The sequence below is a fragment of the Heliangelus exortis genome, chromosome 24 (genome assembly GCF_036169615.1).
Source record: "Heliangelus exortis chromosome 24, bHelExo1.hap1, whole genome shotgun sequence".
Taxonomy (NCBI): Eukaryota; Metazoa; Chordata; class Aves; order Apodiformes; family Trochilidae; genus Heliangelus; species Heliangelus exortis.
This window is the reverse complement of record NC_092445.1, coordinates 1487547-1504025: the sequence shown is the minus strand read 5'-3', so window position 1 is coordinate 1504025 and position 16479 is coordinate 1487547. Positions and strand designations below refer to the sequence as shown.

At 46.5% G+C, this 16479-nt stretch overlaps 1 protein-coding gene across 1 annotated transcript in view; it reads left to right on the top strand.

The window, feature by feature from the left end:
• Positions 1-14760, top strand: part of LUZP1 (leucine zipper protein 1) — a 34767-nt gene extending 20007 nt beyond the window's left edge. The window contains exons 2-4 of the mRNA XM_071767486.1: positions 751-4023; positions 8571-8735; positions 10280-14760. Coding sequence (XP_071623587.1) covers positions 874-4023; positions 8571-8735; positions 10280-10318 — 3354 coding nt within the window. The 5' untranslated portion in view covers positions 751-873 and the 3' untranslated portion in view covers positions 10319-14760. The remainder of the gene's footprint in view (positions 1-750; positions 4024-8570; positions 8736-10279) is intronic.
• The last annotated feature ends 1719 nt before the right edge of the window (positions 14761-16479 follow it).

Here is a 16479-nt window from a genome sequence, read left to right as displayed (position 1 = left end):
ACAAGCATTTCCAGCTGTTCATCTCCTGGGTGAACAAGTGAGGAGCAGCCAAGGACAATAACAGGAGGGAGCAACTTGAAACTCCACTGCCACAGTGTCATTGGGATGCAATTCTAACCAGGTGAAGATTTCTGCCAAGCAGCCCGGGCTTCCCTGGAAATTCTGTCAGGGATGGGCAGTGCTGACTGGCAGCAGCTCTCACAGCCTCCATCAGTAAGCCAGGTGGGGATGGGCTCACCACTTCCACAGTGGCCACCATGTGGCTGGGGGTTGCGTTTTCTAATTTTCAGGTCTTGTTTATGCTTTCTAAATCTTCATCTCTACGGCATCTGCAGGAGACTGGTGCAGTGCTGGAAAGAGAGGTGTCTGCAGCCAAGGTACAGTGATGCCCAGGGACCCAAGTCATCCTGCACATGCATTCACCTCCACAGTCTGAAAGCTTGCACGTGGGCAGCTGGTGCTGGGTGCTGGGTGCTGGGCAGAGGGTGTGCTGGTTGTGCCCACACTGCCTGTGCAGACTCACAGAGGAGGGCACTTCATTCCCTCAACTACTGGTACATTTTTGGAAATCCTGTGTATCCGAAGTAAAGGGACTGTGGCTCTTCTCCACAGTTTCGTTTCTTCTAATTTAGCACTTAGAAATGTGCCTATTTTAAAAGTTATTTATGTAAACATTTATAGTCTAACTTTGACAGTGAGAATATTTACATTCTGAGCTCTGATATTGATTTTAAGCATTCTTTCTTTCAGGGTGAGATTGTCAAGGAAACACTGAGGTACCAGGAATACATCAGGTGTTAAAGACCACACCGTTCACCCAGGCTAAGCAAAGCTTTTGCCTAAAAGGAAAAAAAAAATAAAATAAAAGCAACCATGGCAGAATTTACAGGTTACAAGGAAACCTCAAACCGGCACCTACGATTCAAACTGCAGAGCCTCAGCCGCCGCCTGGATGAACTAGAGGAAGCAACCAAAAATCTGCAGAAAGCAGAGGATGAGCTGCTTGACCTCCAGGACAAAGTTATCCAGGCAGAAGGCAGCAACTCCAGCATGCTGGCTGATGTTGAAGCCCTGCGGAAAAGAGTCCTGAAGATCGAAGGCAAGGATGAAGAAATTAGGAAGGCTGAAGAGCTTTGCAGGTTAATGAAAGAAAAACTTGAAGAGGAGGAAAGCCTCACCCGAGAGCTGAAGTCAGAAATTGAACACCTTCAGAGGAGAATGGCAGAACTGGAGAAGCTGGAGGAGGCCTTCAGCAGAAGCAAGAATGACTGCACACAGCTGTGTCTTAGCCTGAATGAAGAAAAGAACTTGACCAAAAAGATATCTACAGAATTAGAAATACTTAGAGTGAAAGTGAAAGAACTGGAAGCATCTGAGGACAGGCTGGATAAAACAGAGCAGAGCTTAACGGGTGAGTTAGAAAAACTGAAATCCTTAGCACTGAGCTTTATCACTGAAAGAAAACATTTTAATGAAAGAGAAAAACAGAATGAAAAAATAATCCAGGAGCTAACACAGAAACTGGAGCAAAACAATAAACTAAACAGGACAGATCAAAGTAGAAATGCATCCAACTTGCTAGAAAGGTCATCAAATAACCTCCTGGACAGAAATGATTTGAGAATTGAAGATGACTTAACTTCTGCATTGCCCTCTAAGGAGACCAGGAGAAAGGGAAGTGTGGATTACCTGAAACATGTAGAAAACGAAACCAGGAATAAATCAGAAAACCAAAAGAATAAAAATCAGGAAGACAACAAAGTGAAAGATCTCACCCAAGAAATTGAGAAGCTTAAAACTCAGATCAAACGTTTTGAATCTTTGGAAGAAGAACTTAAAAACATGAGAGCCAAAAACAATGATCTGCAAGACAGTTATTTGAGTGAGCAGAATAAAAATAAACTCCTCATGGGCCAGCTGGAAGAAATAAAAATGCAGATAAAGAAACAGAAAGATCTGGAGAATGGCGAGGTTGAAAATGAAGATACAAGCTTTTCTAGCAGAGGAAAACATGACAGACCTAAATACAGAGGTTTCACCCCTGACTTGACATCTGCCAAGCACAAGCCAAGGGAGCTCTCACCACAACAGCGCCGGGAACGGGCAAGGAACAGGGATTTCTGTGTCAGTAATGACAGCCATAGCCACAGTGGTAAGCAGGTGCCAAGTCCAAGCCTAATGAACAGAAGAGCAGGAAAAGCAGGTGTATTTGCCCTTTCAGACACTGCTGTGACAGATACAAAAAGACTGGAAGAGAAATCTTCAGTTTCTACTCTGTCTTCTGGTCATAAGGAAAGCTGCAGTTTGCAGAATGAGGGGAAGAGACTGAAAGAGCAGCCGTCTGTCCTCAGCAGATACCCTCCTGCTGCACAGGAGCAGAAATCATGGAAAGCACCTTCCAAACCTGTTGGTGACACAGGCCTGAGATCCAAGGCTGAAAAGCCATCCCGCGTGTTCCGTGGCAACTGCCAGGGTGGTGCTGACACCCGGGAGGAGAGGTCAAGCAAAGGAGAATCAGTGGCTTCTTTGGCTGAGAAGCTGAAAAGCAGCCAGGCAGAAGTCAGTGACTGCTCAAAGAACACGCTGCTCACCAGGGGTAATCATGGCTCTTCCAATGGGACAGCTTCAGCTTACAGGTACCACCTCTCCTCCCATGTGCTGGCGTCAGAAGCCACTGGCTCTAAACCAGAAGCAGTGACTGCTTTTGCTGCATCTCACAGGGAGCCCTCGGAGGCGAGGGCTAAAAGAACAATAATCTCCCAGGAAAAAGAAGTCACAGACACGTCCCTTGAGAGTGCAAAGCTCTCAGCACTAACAAAGTGTTCCCATCGCTCCAGGAGTCAGGAAGACATCCTGCAGATTCTCACAGGTCTTGATAAAGAAGACACAGAGCAGTCTGCAGCTCCAGACCATGGAAGAGCTGGCTTAGAAGCAGACTCCAAAGTCAAACGGACTAACCAGGAAAAAATTAATTCAGATGAAGAATTGGAAAGAAGCAAAAAAACAACCACTCAGCCAGATTTTGAGACAAGAAAAAAAGTCAGTTCCAAGCAATTCTCCAGTTCCAAGGGAGTTTTTCAAGCATCAGTTGCTGAGAATGACAAAACCACTGTAAATGATGAAGACTCCACCAAGTGTATAAAACCATCAGATGCCAGCACTGGAGGAATTAAATCCAAAAGGTCATTCAGCCCAAGAGAAGCTCTGAGATCAAAAGCTGTCATTAAACCTGCAATTATTGAAAAAGATATGAAGGCAGTCATGGGAGGGAGTGTTGCTGAGGCAGAGTCAGAAAAGCAGAAGTCTGTATTTAAAATGGTAACAAATAAAATGACAAGTAGCATCACAATCTTCCCTTCTGAGCCAGCAGCTCCCAGGACCAGTGCAGATTCAGCAGCAAAGGAAAGACAGGTTACCACCAGCAATATCAGAGTTGCTCCAAATGAGCCTTCAGCAATAACAAACAATATCCCCACACCCTTTGAGATATCAATTAATAAAAATACTCTGAAATCATCTGAGACAGACAGAGCTGGAGAGGCAGCACCGAGAAGTAGAGCAGAAACTGTGGTCTCCAGAAGCAGCATTATGATAAAGACTTCTGAACTCACAGAGAGGAACAGTGAGCCACCTTCAGAGACAATCAACTGGAAGACCCATGGCTCTTCAGATGCAGCTTCCTCTGAAACAAAACATGTCACAGTGAGGAGCTCCTGGAGAACAAGACAAGGTTTGCATTCCCTGGAGAGCTCTCAAACCAAAGTGGAGAAAAATGCAGCCTCCAGTACTACAAACACATGCAGGTCCTCAGTAGACCTCTCTGAAATGGAAGAGAACAGTGATAGAACAAACTCCTTGGAGCAGAGCTCAGCAAGGACCAGTGCCACAGCTAATTCCTGGAGTGCCCCTGAGCTGGGGTCCCGAAGGACCAAAAGTAACTTAAGTGCATCTGAACTGGTAACACGCAGGAGCTATGCCAGTGATTCCACAGCAGCTTCTCCTTGGCACAGGACCACGCTGCCTGTAAGTATCCTGTGTTAAACACTCCTGTCTTTCAGCTAATGAAGTTGTCCAAGCTGGCTGTTACCTGTCTGCTTTGAAATTCTTACAGATTATTTACTGAAGTGCTGCCCTCTCCCAGCTCCCACATCTCATATGTGAAGTATCTGATTTAAGGCTTCTTGAAATTAGATCCATTTACGTGGGTCTTGTAATGCCATATGAATAACTGTGTCCCAGCATTTGGTCTTGCCAGGATCAGGGAAAATATAGTCACAACTTCTGTAGGACTTGGTGTGCTTTTCAGAGAGGCTTTGCATGGCACTGTCAGCTTGGATCACAGAATCAGACAGGTTGGAAAGGACCCCTCTGAGATCATCAAGTCCAGCCCTTGATCCACTCCCCCCGTGGTTCCCAGCCCATGGCACTGAGTGCCACATCCAGTCTCTTCTTAAAAACTTCCAGGGATGGAGAATCCACCACCTCCATGAGCAGCCTGATCACCCTCTCTGGAAAGACTTTTTTTTCCTAATATCTAAACTAAACCTCCCCTGGCAGAGCTTAAGCCCATGGCCTCTTGTCTTACTGGTAGCTACTTGGGAGCAGAGCCCAACCCCCCCCTGGCTCCAACCTCCTTTCAGGGAGTTGTAGAGAGTGATGAGGTCTCCCCTGAGCCTCCTCTTCTCCAGCCTCAACACCCCCAGCTCCCTCAGCCCTTCCTCACAGGACTTGTGCTGGATCCCTTCCCAGCCTCCTTGCTCTTCTCTGGACCTGCTCCAGCACCTCAATCTCCTTCCTGAGCTGAGGGGCCCAGAACTGGACACAGGACTCAAGCTGTGGCCTCCCCAGGGCTGAGCACAGGGGCAGAATCCCTTCCCTGGACCTGCTGGCCACACATGACTCTCTTCATTTTTTCCTTGTTCCTCAGTAGCTTCATCCAATGGTTCCATTCAAGGTGTAGCTCTGCAGTGTCCTCTGGGTGGTCTCAAAGTCACTGTCAGATGAAATCTGCTGCAACAGCAGCTGAAGTGTTACCTGGCAGAGGATTCTGACCTCTGTGTTCTTATCCTTGATGAATTAGCTTCTTCCAGCCTTGCCTGTGTCTGCAGTGAGGAGCAGGCAGGAAAGCAGCTGTGTGGTTAGTTCACACAGAGCTGCTGAGGACTGAGTTGGGTATCTGTATGATTTTATAAAATAAAATCACTCAAACAGCACCTAGTCACAAATCTGAGTTCTTGGTCACACATAAAGTATATTTTAGCTTGTAAATGAGGAGCATGAAGTTACCCAGATGCACATATATACCAAACTGTAGGTATTTGAGCAGCTCAGGTTATTGTAGATGCCCTTTGAAGGGTATCTTCAGGCTTTTAATATTCCTCATACCACAAGCAGGCTGTTTCTGCTGGATTTCTGTCTCAGTTAAAGATGTAGCTGTTTCTCTGGCAGAAGGCTCAGCACTGGTCTCTGCTAACTTTGGCCTTTTCTGTGGAGGCATCACTGAAACACAGGGGCTGTGCTGCTTTTGCTAAGATATATCTTTCTCTGTGAAATACATCATCTCTGTGAAATGCTTATGGTTTCTGACCCTTTGCTGCAGCACAGCAGGAGGCTAAAGCAAGCTTGGGCCTTGCCTTTCAGTCTGTCCCTCAGGACACAACCATACTCAGCACTGGGAAATTGTTCTTGCAAGGAGATGCCAAGGCACAAGGTGTCATTTCAGCCTTCCATTTTTATACTGCTGATATAGCCAAATGTCCCTAATGAAGCTACAGGAGATACTGGCATCTCCTCACAATTCCTGCCTTACAGAAACAGCTGAGGAAGGCAGTAGGTGCTGTAGGATGGATGCTGGAGCCTGAGGATCAGCACCCTCTGGTGCTAAGAGCCAGTCTGTCCCCTGACTGCCATGGAAAACCTGAGCAGATGAGCAGGCAGCAGAGCAAAATGTGGGCACTTAGTTTGTTTTTCTCCTGGCTGTGATGTTGGCATCACTGGAGCTGGGCTGTGTGCTGCATAAATTACCAAAAACCTAAAGGCAGGCTTTTCTTCAAGTGAAGGTTTTCTTCAAGTGAAGGTTTTCTTCAAGTGAAACCACCTTCTTATGGGCAGGTCTCAAGGAAAAGTCTCCCTGACAGTATCCCAGGATGTGCTGCCTCTCAACCCTTTTCTCCTCTGCTTAGGGATTAAAAAAATAATAAAATAAAAATAAAATACACAAACAAACAAAAAAGCCCCAACCTCTCCCCCTCAACACTGCAATCACCACAATCACCCTTGCTAACTCCACATAAGCATCTACTTAAGCAGCCAGCCACACGACTGCTTTCATTTTTTCCTTGGTCCTCAGTAACTTCATCCAATGGTTCAATTCTGGGTGAATCTTAGGGGTTACAGTAAGGTCAGAGCAGCTGCCCAGATGCTTGTCAGTGACCATCTGACTGACCTCTGTGGTGCCATCACCTCCTGCAGTGCCCTGAACATCCTGAGCTCTGCACTGACCCCACTCTGGTGCAGTACCAGGAGGCTTTGGTCTGCATGGCTGACACGTGGAGAGGGGAGGCAGCCTGGTGGCCCTGACTCAGCTCTTTATCTTTATTTATCTTTATCTTTATCTTTATCTTTATCTTTATCTTTATCTTTATCTTTATCTTTATCATCTTTATCTTTATCTTTATCTTTATCATCTTTATCATCTTTATCTTTATCTTTATCTTTATCATCTTTATCTTTATCTTCATCTCTCTCTATCTCTCTCTATCTCTATCTCTATATCTCTATCTCTATCTTCATCTTCATCTTATCATCTCATCTTTATCTTATCTTTATCTTTATCTATCTCTTGGAAACCAGTGCATTTGGGTTGATAATCATACAGCCTGACAGCAGGGACAGACTGACACTGTCAGGTGCCCAAGGGGTTGGAGCACCTATATGCTCACCCTGTGGTCTCATCTCTAAAGACTACAGCTGTCTCAGAAATACAGAGGTGCAATTTATTAAATTAAATACTAATTTAATTTATTAAATTAAAATTAATCACCTCACTTTTATGAGCAGCCTGGCCCACCACAGTTATCTCTGGGCCATGGCTGACTGGAGGTCCCTGTGTTGTGTGTGTTCACCCAGGCACTGTTCCTGCTGCTGAGAATTCTGCAGGAGGGCTTGGAGGGCAAGGAGGTTGTCAGGCCCAGTGCTTCCTGGATGTTTTCCACAGCAGGTCCATCCAGACCCACCAGGTGTCACAGCTTCTTTCTGAGAACCCCTCAAAGCCGGGTGTCCATCTTAGAGATGCTTTTCTGCCTCTCCTTTTCCTGCTGTCCCTTTTGCTAGAGTACCAGGACCAAATCTGTTACACCAGTACCTGCAGCTCCTCCACAGGGCTGTGCTCTGTGTTTCAGCAAACATGATACCATCTCCAGGGCGAGCAGAGCTGATAAAACCTGCAGGGATACAGTGCAGTATGGAACTTTTAAACTCACAAATCTGCAAAGACATTGATAAGAACACACCTTGGGATTCAGATGCTTGTGCTCTGCCTTAGGGCTTGTTGGTGCACCCATGAGTTTTAGTGAGGAGTCCCTGGCACCCTCCAGCTCACCAAGATTTGTTCTTGCTGTCTGTAAAACCTCCTTACCTACGAGTTCCAGCACACTGTAAGGCACCATCATGCCAACATCAGAAACAAAACAAACTGTTAGTGTTGAACTTTGTCATTGCTTGAATATGAGGAACTAAAGCAGGAGAGATTCCAGACTCTGAGAGGGCTGGAACAGAGGGGTCTAATCCCTCCCATTTCCTGCCCATACTCTAGGAAGCTCAGGCAGACCTGCAGCCCCTCCTCTCTTTTTTCACTCTCTCCTGGCTGTGGTCCCCTCACTCCTTTATCACCCACTCTCACATCCATTGGGTGCTGGGAAGAGCCATGGACCCCCCCTGAGAGCTGGCCCTGCTGCAAGGGGCCCTCAGGCACCTATCCCTGCCACCATCAAGATTGGGTTGTATATATATATATATATATATATATATATTTTATATATTTGTATTTTTGTTACTTTATCCCTTACATTATTGCTTTTCCCCTGTACCAGTAATCCATCTCCAATTGCTTTCAGTTTCCAACTTCAAGTCTCCAGTCTTCATTCCCCTTTTATCTTCCCCTTGGGTGGGGGGGAGAGGGAACAGAGAGTAATTCTGTCCTCTGGTTTGTGATCTGCCCAAATTGCAAAGCTGTGACAAATTTATAATTGCATTACCATAATCACCTACTGCCCAAAGCACAAAAACTGCAATCAGGACTCACAAGTCACATACCCTGAACACTTTTGTGCAGAGGACACTGAGAACAGAGGACTCCACACCCATAGCTTGGGTTAAAATTACTGAATGATTTAAAAAATAATAATAATCTTTATGAAATAGCACAAAAGTGAGGACATGCCAGAGCTGGCCTGGTGGCTGAAATCCCTCCATGCAGAAGGGACTCAGGCAGCACCTCGCACTGCAAACCCAGGACCAGGAACCCTCTCGTAGTCCCCAAGTTCCAACCCTCTTTATTTTCCTTTGTACAGGATGAGAGCAAAGATTATGTGCCCAGCTCCCGAAGAAAACAATTTGGCTCTTCTGAGTACCTCTCACAGGGTGACAGCCCAGGGAAAAGGGCAGCTGCCAAGATGGAGCTGCAGGAGTCTGAGTCCAACCCACAGGCACCACTGGGTCTCCAGGTGGAGGAGCAGGTATGTGAGTTCAAGGACCATCCAGAAAAGTTATAAGGCAAGAAGCTAAAATCTGAACTGACTTCCCAGTAACATAACCTAGAGACCATGTACAAAACAAGCATAAACCTTTCTGGAGAAATCCAGTCTTTAATTGGCACTGCCCAGAGGAAGAGTCTGAGTATTGATTCAGTAAGTTATTCTACTCATTTCCTATACAGGTAACAAAAGGACCAACTTTTTTTTCTGTTCTAAACTTGTTTCACCTAGCTTTATGCCCAAAAACATTCTCCTCTGGCACACATTGGACAATCAGGGATGGAAAATGACTTGTGGAGATACAAAATCAGAGACCCTGACTTACCTGCTTCAGCTGGCTGCAGTACCACTAGGGAGCTTGCTGCTATATTCCTGCTGCTCTGCCTCCTAAAACACATCTTTCTGGACACACAAAGAACTGAAAAATGCCCCACCTGCTAGTAACTATGACTTATTGACTGAAATATGAGAAAAACCTCTTTGCAGCCTGTATTGCAACCTGTATTGCAGCCTCTTAGCCGAGGGCTCCCTTCAGAGGAGACAGGGGTCCAGGCAGACCCACTGGACAGCCAGACTTATGTCTATACAAAAGACTTTTTATTTTTTAACATTCCCCCTTTGCCTGTGCAGCTCTCCAGAGCAAAGTGCACCTTTCCACTTATGCATCACTCACAGCAGGAAATATCTTAAGACCCCAAAGGTGTTGTCAGTGTGTCTCACTGGATGTGTGCAGGAGCCTTGATGTGAGAGGAGGCAGCTGCACAGTCACACCTCTTGGTGAAGCTGCACAAAAGTGAGAGCCCAAAAGAACATGGGTCCAGCTAAGCATTTAGAGATAGGTAATGTTTGCAGTAAAGAGTAGTGCTCTGACACACTGTCCTTATTGGCAGCTGAGGAATGAGACATCACAGCAATGCTCTGTGTGGTCACCAAGAGGTTTTACCCACAGTGACATTTCTATAGCCAGATGCAGGCTGCTGTACCTGAGGCTTCCTTTGTCTGTACAAACTGGGTCAACCACCAGTAAGAACTTGGGTAAAGCCATATCAGCATAACATCCACACCATCATTTGGATCTCTGTCTTGCTCACACCTCCACCCACTGCTTCAGCTCCTCTGTGCTGTTGTGCATCTCACCTGCCAAGTCCACGTGCTGGGTGTGGAAACACCTGCAGGGCATGGTACAGCATAAAAAAAAGATAATAAACCCTGTCCATGTGGGCAGGGCCAGGTCATTCTGTGTTGGGCTTACAGAATCATAGCATCATAGAGTGTTAGGGTTGGAAGGGACCTCTAGAGATCATCTGCCCAAGGAGGATCACCTAGGGCAGGCTCACCCCACTGTAAACTCTGACACAGCCTGTGTCTTCCAAAGCAATCCTACCCCACTGCTGGGCTGGGATCTTGATGGCTTTGGGATGGCTGCCTGAGCACAATCGTGACACTCCTGCCCAAAGGAAAAATGCTGCCAGAGGCAGGTGCAGGTCCTGGCCAGTCTGTGATGCTGTGGGGTTGTCTCTTTACAGGGTGCTTCCCGTGCCTGCTGGACAACATCTCGGAGATGAGTTCTGTTCCCAATGAACGTGCTGCAAGGTGGAGCAAGAGGCAGGATAGTGCCAAGCACCTGGGTGTCACAGCTCTGTGTAACCACTCCAGAGGCTTCAGCTAACCTGAAACAAGTTTTTAATGCTAAGGTACAGGAGCTTTACCGGTGAATCCTTTTTCTTCATTGCTGAAGAGGCAGCTGCAGAGACTTCACTCAGGGGACTCCCACTCCTCACCTCCAGTTCTGCAATCTTAATCTCCACAGGATGATAGCTCTGTCTCAGTATGGAAATCTTGACTGCTTAACACTTGGAACAATGATACTCCCTGCATTTAAACAAGATGCCAGACTTCTCCAGACCTTATCCCTTTGACTACAGCTCACCAATCCATGACAGTTGTTTTACATGGCTACACAACTGAAAGCTTTCAGTTCCTAGGGAAAGTTTGCATTCTCCAGCCCTCTTGGCTTGTGTTCCTTCCCTGTTGCTGTCAGTCTCTGCAAGAAGCTTCTCATGACCTACTCATCACAGCTGAAACCTTGCACCAAGAAATCATCCTCTGAACCAAACCCACAGCAGTTCACACAGCAATGAAACTTATTCCTTATTTAGGCTGGGGTGATTTTTGGATGTCTTTGTTCCTTTGAAAACAAAGATGGAGAGAGCAGGGTTGGACTCTGAGCTGAACTCCATATTGGCTACAAAGTCAGCCTTGGTCTTTGCTCCTCTTCTGAACCCCCTGTCTGGGACCCAGGTATCATCAGAGATTGCTTCAAATACCTGGGTGTATTTCCCTGTCAGTGCAGGTGGCATCACTGTTGTTGCAGGAAGCTCTGCAGCCCCTGCAGCTCCAAGAGGTGCTCCAAGAGGTGTTGGAGCAACATCTGCCCTGAGCAAGATGTTTGCATCTGCCACCCACTGGAGAGCCACCAGTTCTTCTTTATGTCCCCCAAGCTGGATGCAGGGCTGGCCCCCTGTTTTCCTCTACACAAAACCCCCTGACTGCTGCCAGTGCTTTTTTCCACCTGCTGGAAACAGCCATCACAATCTGTGGAGGAACAAGGACAATGCTGCAGAAGAGAAAATGTCCCTTACGTGTTTTAAAGGTGCTGTGTGAACAGCTGGAACCCAGCAGCTCCCATACCTGAGCTGCACCCACACTCATCCCCACATCTCACCTTCCAGATGAGCAGCTACCACAGCAGTGGACACCCAGATGCTGTATCTCCTCCCTGCCCCCTGGAATTACATGCCTCAATTCTGAGAGGCAAATGAATCAAAAAAAGAAAAAAAAAAAAAAAAGGAAAAAAAAAAAAAAAAAAAAAAAGAGCTGGTTGGAAAATATATATGAAAACTTTTATATGAAAAGGAAACTGTTTCAATTACATGTTTTTTTTTTTAAAAAAATATTCTTCGGAGGAAGGGAAAAATTATTTTTGAAAAAACGTGTTTCTTTCTACAATTTTTAGATGTTTTGCCAAATTTCTATTTTTAATCTTTCATTTAATTCTTTTATATTTCATTACATCTGTAAGTGTCAAGTTGCATAACAAGACAAAAAGATAATGCTTTTAAATTAGTACTAAGTGGAAGTTCTAATAATCTTAAAATTAAATTATATTAAAATAAATTATATCAACTGCTCTCTCTTACCATTTCATGATATGGCAGTGCTTGGAGAGAATGGGACAAATAGATCATCAAGTTTAATGGAAAAAAAAATTTAAACTGAAACTCAAAACTAAAAATGAAAGAAACTGAAATTCTGAAGTTAAATGCAGATATCTGAAATGCCTTCTGCTGCCCTCTGTTTAAAAGGGGAGTATTGAAAATCAGTGCATATCTGAAACCACAATTTTTTTTTTTTAATGAGCCTGTGAACTTGCAGTATCCACTCTGAGCACCCTCCTTTGCTCAGAGATTAACTGTATAGCAGGATCACCTCCACACACACACAGAAAAAACCCATTTCTGAGATAATTACAAGCTTGCTTTGCCTCCCTGTGTAATCCTGCAGCTTCCCACTGCTGATGAGCAGAACTGCAGCCTGCCCAGCAGTGCTGGCTTGCTTGCTGGCCTCTGCCAGCCTCAGGATGCTGCATGCTGACTTTTTGCCCCTTATTTTCATGTTAAAGAGAACATTTCCCTTCAAACCTGCTGCCTCAGGTCCTCTTCCATCCGTTGCATGGGAGATGCTGCTGCAAAACCAATCCCTCCAAGGCAGTGCAGCTCTGCAGTGAGTGGCACAAACGCCAGGACCTGATTGCTGAACCAGCAAGTTCCCAGCTTGGCAGTGTCTGGGCATCCATCTGCCTCTTCAGACATCACAGGAATTATTTACCTCCTTCTGCAGTCCCAAAGCAGCTTTTCAGTTGTGTGACAGACACCCAGCTTCAGTCACCATGGAGGACTCGGTGCTGATGACCTGCCTGGCATTGCTGTTCAGTCTCAGAGAGCATCAGGCACCCCCCCTGTGTCACTGCTGCCCAGGATCTGCAGCTCAGTTTTACACCCAGCTGGACACCACCTGCACACCAAAGAAGACCAAGCTCACTTTGAGCAGTGACTGTGTGGTTTTTCCTCCCAGCCTGATGAGCCCTGTCCTGCTGCAGGACACTTGGGTTCCCATTCACATCCACCAGCCCTCTCCTGCTTACGTTCTTGTCACGGATCCAGCTCAGCACGGTGCTTCCAAGTTCCTTCCAAGTTCCTCCTTTCAACCCAGGCCAGGAAAGGTTTGCATCCCTACAACACAACATGCTGGGGTAACACAGCCTTCCCTGGACCTGCTCACAGAACTCTGGCTTAGCCCTCAGCTTTTCAACCCCACAGCTCACCCCAAGAATGCAGCCCCATGTCTGAAGTGCATGGGGGAAAAAAAAAAAACAAAACCAAACCTTTAGCCACAGCCTACTGGAGGGCATCACTCTGTTGCTTGGCCAGCTCACAGCAAGCAGCAGGAGCTGACCCAGCAGTGCAGCTCTTCTGGCATTGTCTGCTCTCTTCAGGTGCTTCTTACAGGTGACAACTTTCTCCATAAGCCTCGGTCATTGGTTCAGTATTTTACAGCACATCCCTTGGACTCTTGCTCTAGACTCCCTGCTTACCCATAATGACCACAGATGTCACTCAGTAACTGGACACTGGGTGGTTTTTTTACCCCGACCAAGATTAAATCTGAGAAAGCAAACCCTCCTTAAAATTGAAGGGGCCATGCCCTCCAATCATGAGTGCAATAGGATCTGATTGTATTATTAAACTTATAGCAATGACTTCAGGAAACACAATGTGTTTTACTCTAATTGCACACTTTTTTTGAAGAGCTGTAAAATAGAGTATATGTGTAAATATTGCCATCGCTGAAGAAGTATTTGTAATTTTAGCATATAAATAGGCTTTTCAGTGGGGCTGATGGTGCCACGAGGCTGCTCCTCACCAAGAACTCGGGTAATTCCAAAGTTGTAAATGTATTTGCTGTACAGAGGAAGCGTGTCAGTGCTCACTTCTCCCAAGGAAACAAGAGATGTGGTCCCTGCTGGAAAGCCATCAGTTTTCCCCAGAGTGGCTGGCACCAGCCTGAGGAGCCAGCAACTTGCAGCTTCGTGGAGCAGCTTCCTTTGTGTCCAGACACAGCAGTGCAGCACACAGAGCAACACCAGTCCAGCTGCCTGGGTAGCATGGATGGGTGACATCCTGACACTGCAGTCACCAGCACTGTGCACTGTCACACTGCAGCTCAGATGGTACCTCCTGGAAGAGACGGGAGGCACGGGGCTCACCTGGGTGCTTTAGAGACACCTGAGCAATTCCATAGCTGCAGATTGAAGCAATAGTTACATTGGTGTTGTCTGTAATACAGCTGACCTCATTTTAGCCACCACTGCACATCACTGGAGTGGCCAGAGCACTGCTCAAGGCCAGGCTCCTGGGGATTGCTCTGGATCTGAGGCCACCATGGAGCCATTTTGTGCAGATGTCACTAACCCAGGGACCCAAAGGCTCATCCCAGCATGCAGTGCAGACTCCTGCCTTGGGGAAGCAGCCCTCTAGGCTGCATGGAATGTATTTTTAAGATACTAAATCTATTTTTTTGTATTTGCAGACATATATTCGGGCTGGGGCAGCTTAGTTAGAAGACAAATAATGCAAGAAATCTTGAGTAAAGTTAAGCAAATTTTTTCAGGGCTACAGTATTGCTTATATCCCTAAAGCAACTTTTGTGCCAACAGAGCCATCATCACCCTCTCAAAACTCTCCCTGCCTCAGCATGATAGTAGAGGGAAGGCAGCTCTTCCCTCCTCACACTGCCTATGCAGTGGATACAGATGGTGCTCACCTCCTCCCAGCTACACAGTGCTCTTAGCCTGCATGCCAAATGTACACACACTTTATCTGCATGTCTCTCCTGACTCCAGACACTGTCAGCTCTACAGTATATAACCAATAAAAAATTCTTTTTACCTGGTTGTGATGTGGTGTTTATAGCTCTGGCTGGACCACTGCAAAGTGTCCATTGCTCAGAGGTGGCAGCTCCATTAGTGCTGGGTCTGACTGCCTGGTGCTTGGGTTTTTTGCCTGTATCCAGACAGGTTTTATACATCCATGCCCAGGCTGTGTTTAAGGCAAGGACACTTAGCCTGGATGACCTGGACTTGGCACTGCTGAGAGCAGGTTGAAGGAAGGATGGTCCTTTACAGAGCCAGCCCTCCATTAGGTTTCCTGCACTCATCCAGTTTAGATTGTAATGGAACCAAGAGGATCCATTTGCCATCTCCTGGAAGAAGTTGGAGGACAGAGATGTCAGTACAGGTGGCAAAGTCTCCTTTACAGTTCCTGACTTTTTGCAGGGTCAGATACAGGTAGCAGCTGTCACATGCAGGATGAGCCCCTGTCATTTGGAAAGAAGTCCCTGGATTTGTAAAGGGCACCACCCTGTGTTAGACAAAGCCCTTTCCCTTACATCTGGTTTATCCTAATTGACTGCAAAACTGGATGCATTTCCAGACACCTCATTAAATTAACCTACTAGTACTGTCTGACATTTTAGGAGCCATTCATAGCTCTCAGTTCAGCTGCTACTCCCTGGGCAGAGCTCATTAAGCCCTAGAGGTGAAGTCTTATGAACATTCCCTCTGTTAAATAATTGCCTAAGGAAACTGACTTTTGCCTTGGCTGAGACCCCTTTCTATCCCAGCTCATAAGCAACTATTAAAGAGGTTTGTTTTTTTTTTTACCACTTGAGCATTGCTGTAGCTACATCTCAAATGCTGCTGTGCCTGGCTTTCTAAGGGCAGCAGAGCTCTGTAAACATCTGAGTTTTTGTCCACAGCTTCCACATCTGCCCTGGGTCTCCACCCTGCCAACACCTTCCACATGTACCACAGGGTGGTTCTCTGCAGCCTGGCACTTGGGTGCTGCCATTTCCCAGGAGGGATCAGCCTGGAAAGCTGAGTCAGCCCTGGCTGGTGCAGAGCTGAGGGATGCCACTGCTTGCTGCCAGGTGGATACCAACATTCCCAGCCCCTCCCTGGGCACTCTCCTGCACAAACTGCCCTGTCCCACTTGGTTTGCCTGCTCATGGTCCCCGGGCTGGGTTGGTTTACACTGCATTTACATCTCCCACCTTTGCTCTGATGATGCTCAGATCTTGTCAGCAGCTCTCAGGAGGGCAGCTGGCTCCTGGCCTGTCACTCCACTCCCTTGGTGCTTCCCTACCACAAGGAAACCACAGGAAAAAACAAATTTGCCAAGATTTGCCACTCTGCTGCGAGTTGATCTGGCTTTGGAGCAGCTCCCCTTGATGATTTATCCACCTTTGGATATATCCAAAGAAGCTTCTGTGAGTGCAAAGCTGCAGCTGGGTTTGGAATATGGAAGTGGTTAAAGAGAAACCATCTGCAAAGGTCCTGGAGCTGGTGGTACAGAACTGCACCAACAACAACTGAGGTCAGGGAGTGTGTGATTGAGAATTTGATCAGCTACTGTGAGCAGAATCTATGTGGCTGTGTAAGAATGTGAGGACACTGTGCACACAGAGTGCAGGACCCTGAAACCTCAGCTGCATTCCTGATGTCAGTATTTGTATTGAACATTTTATTGTATTTCTCAGCCTCTGTGACTGATGTTTTCCAAGGAATTTCTAAACACCAGGCTGGCTTGATGCCTATTAGCACCTGGAA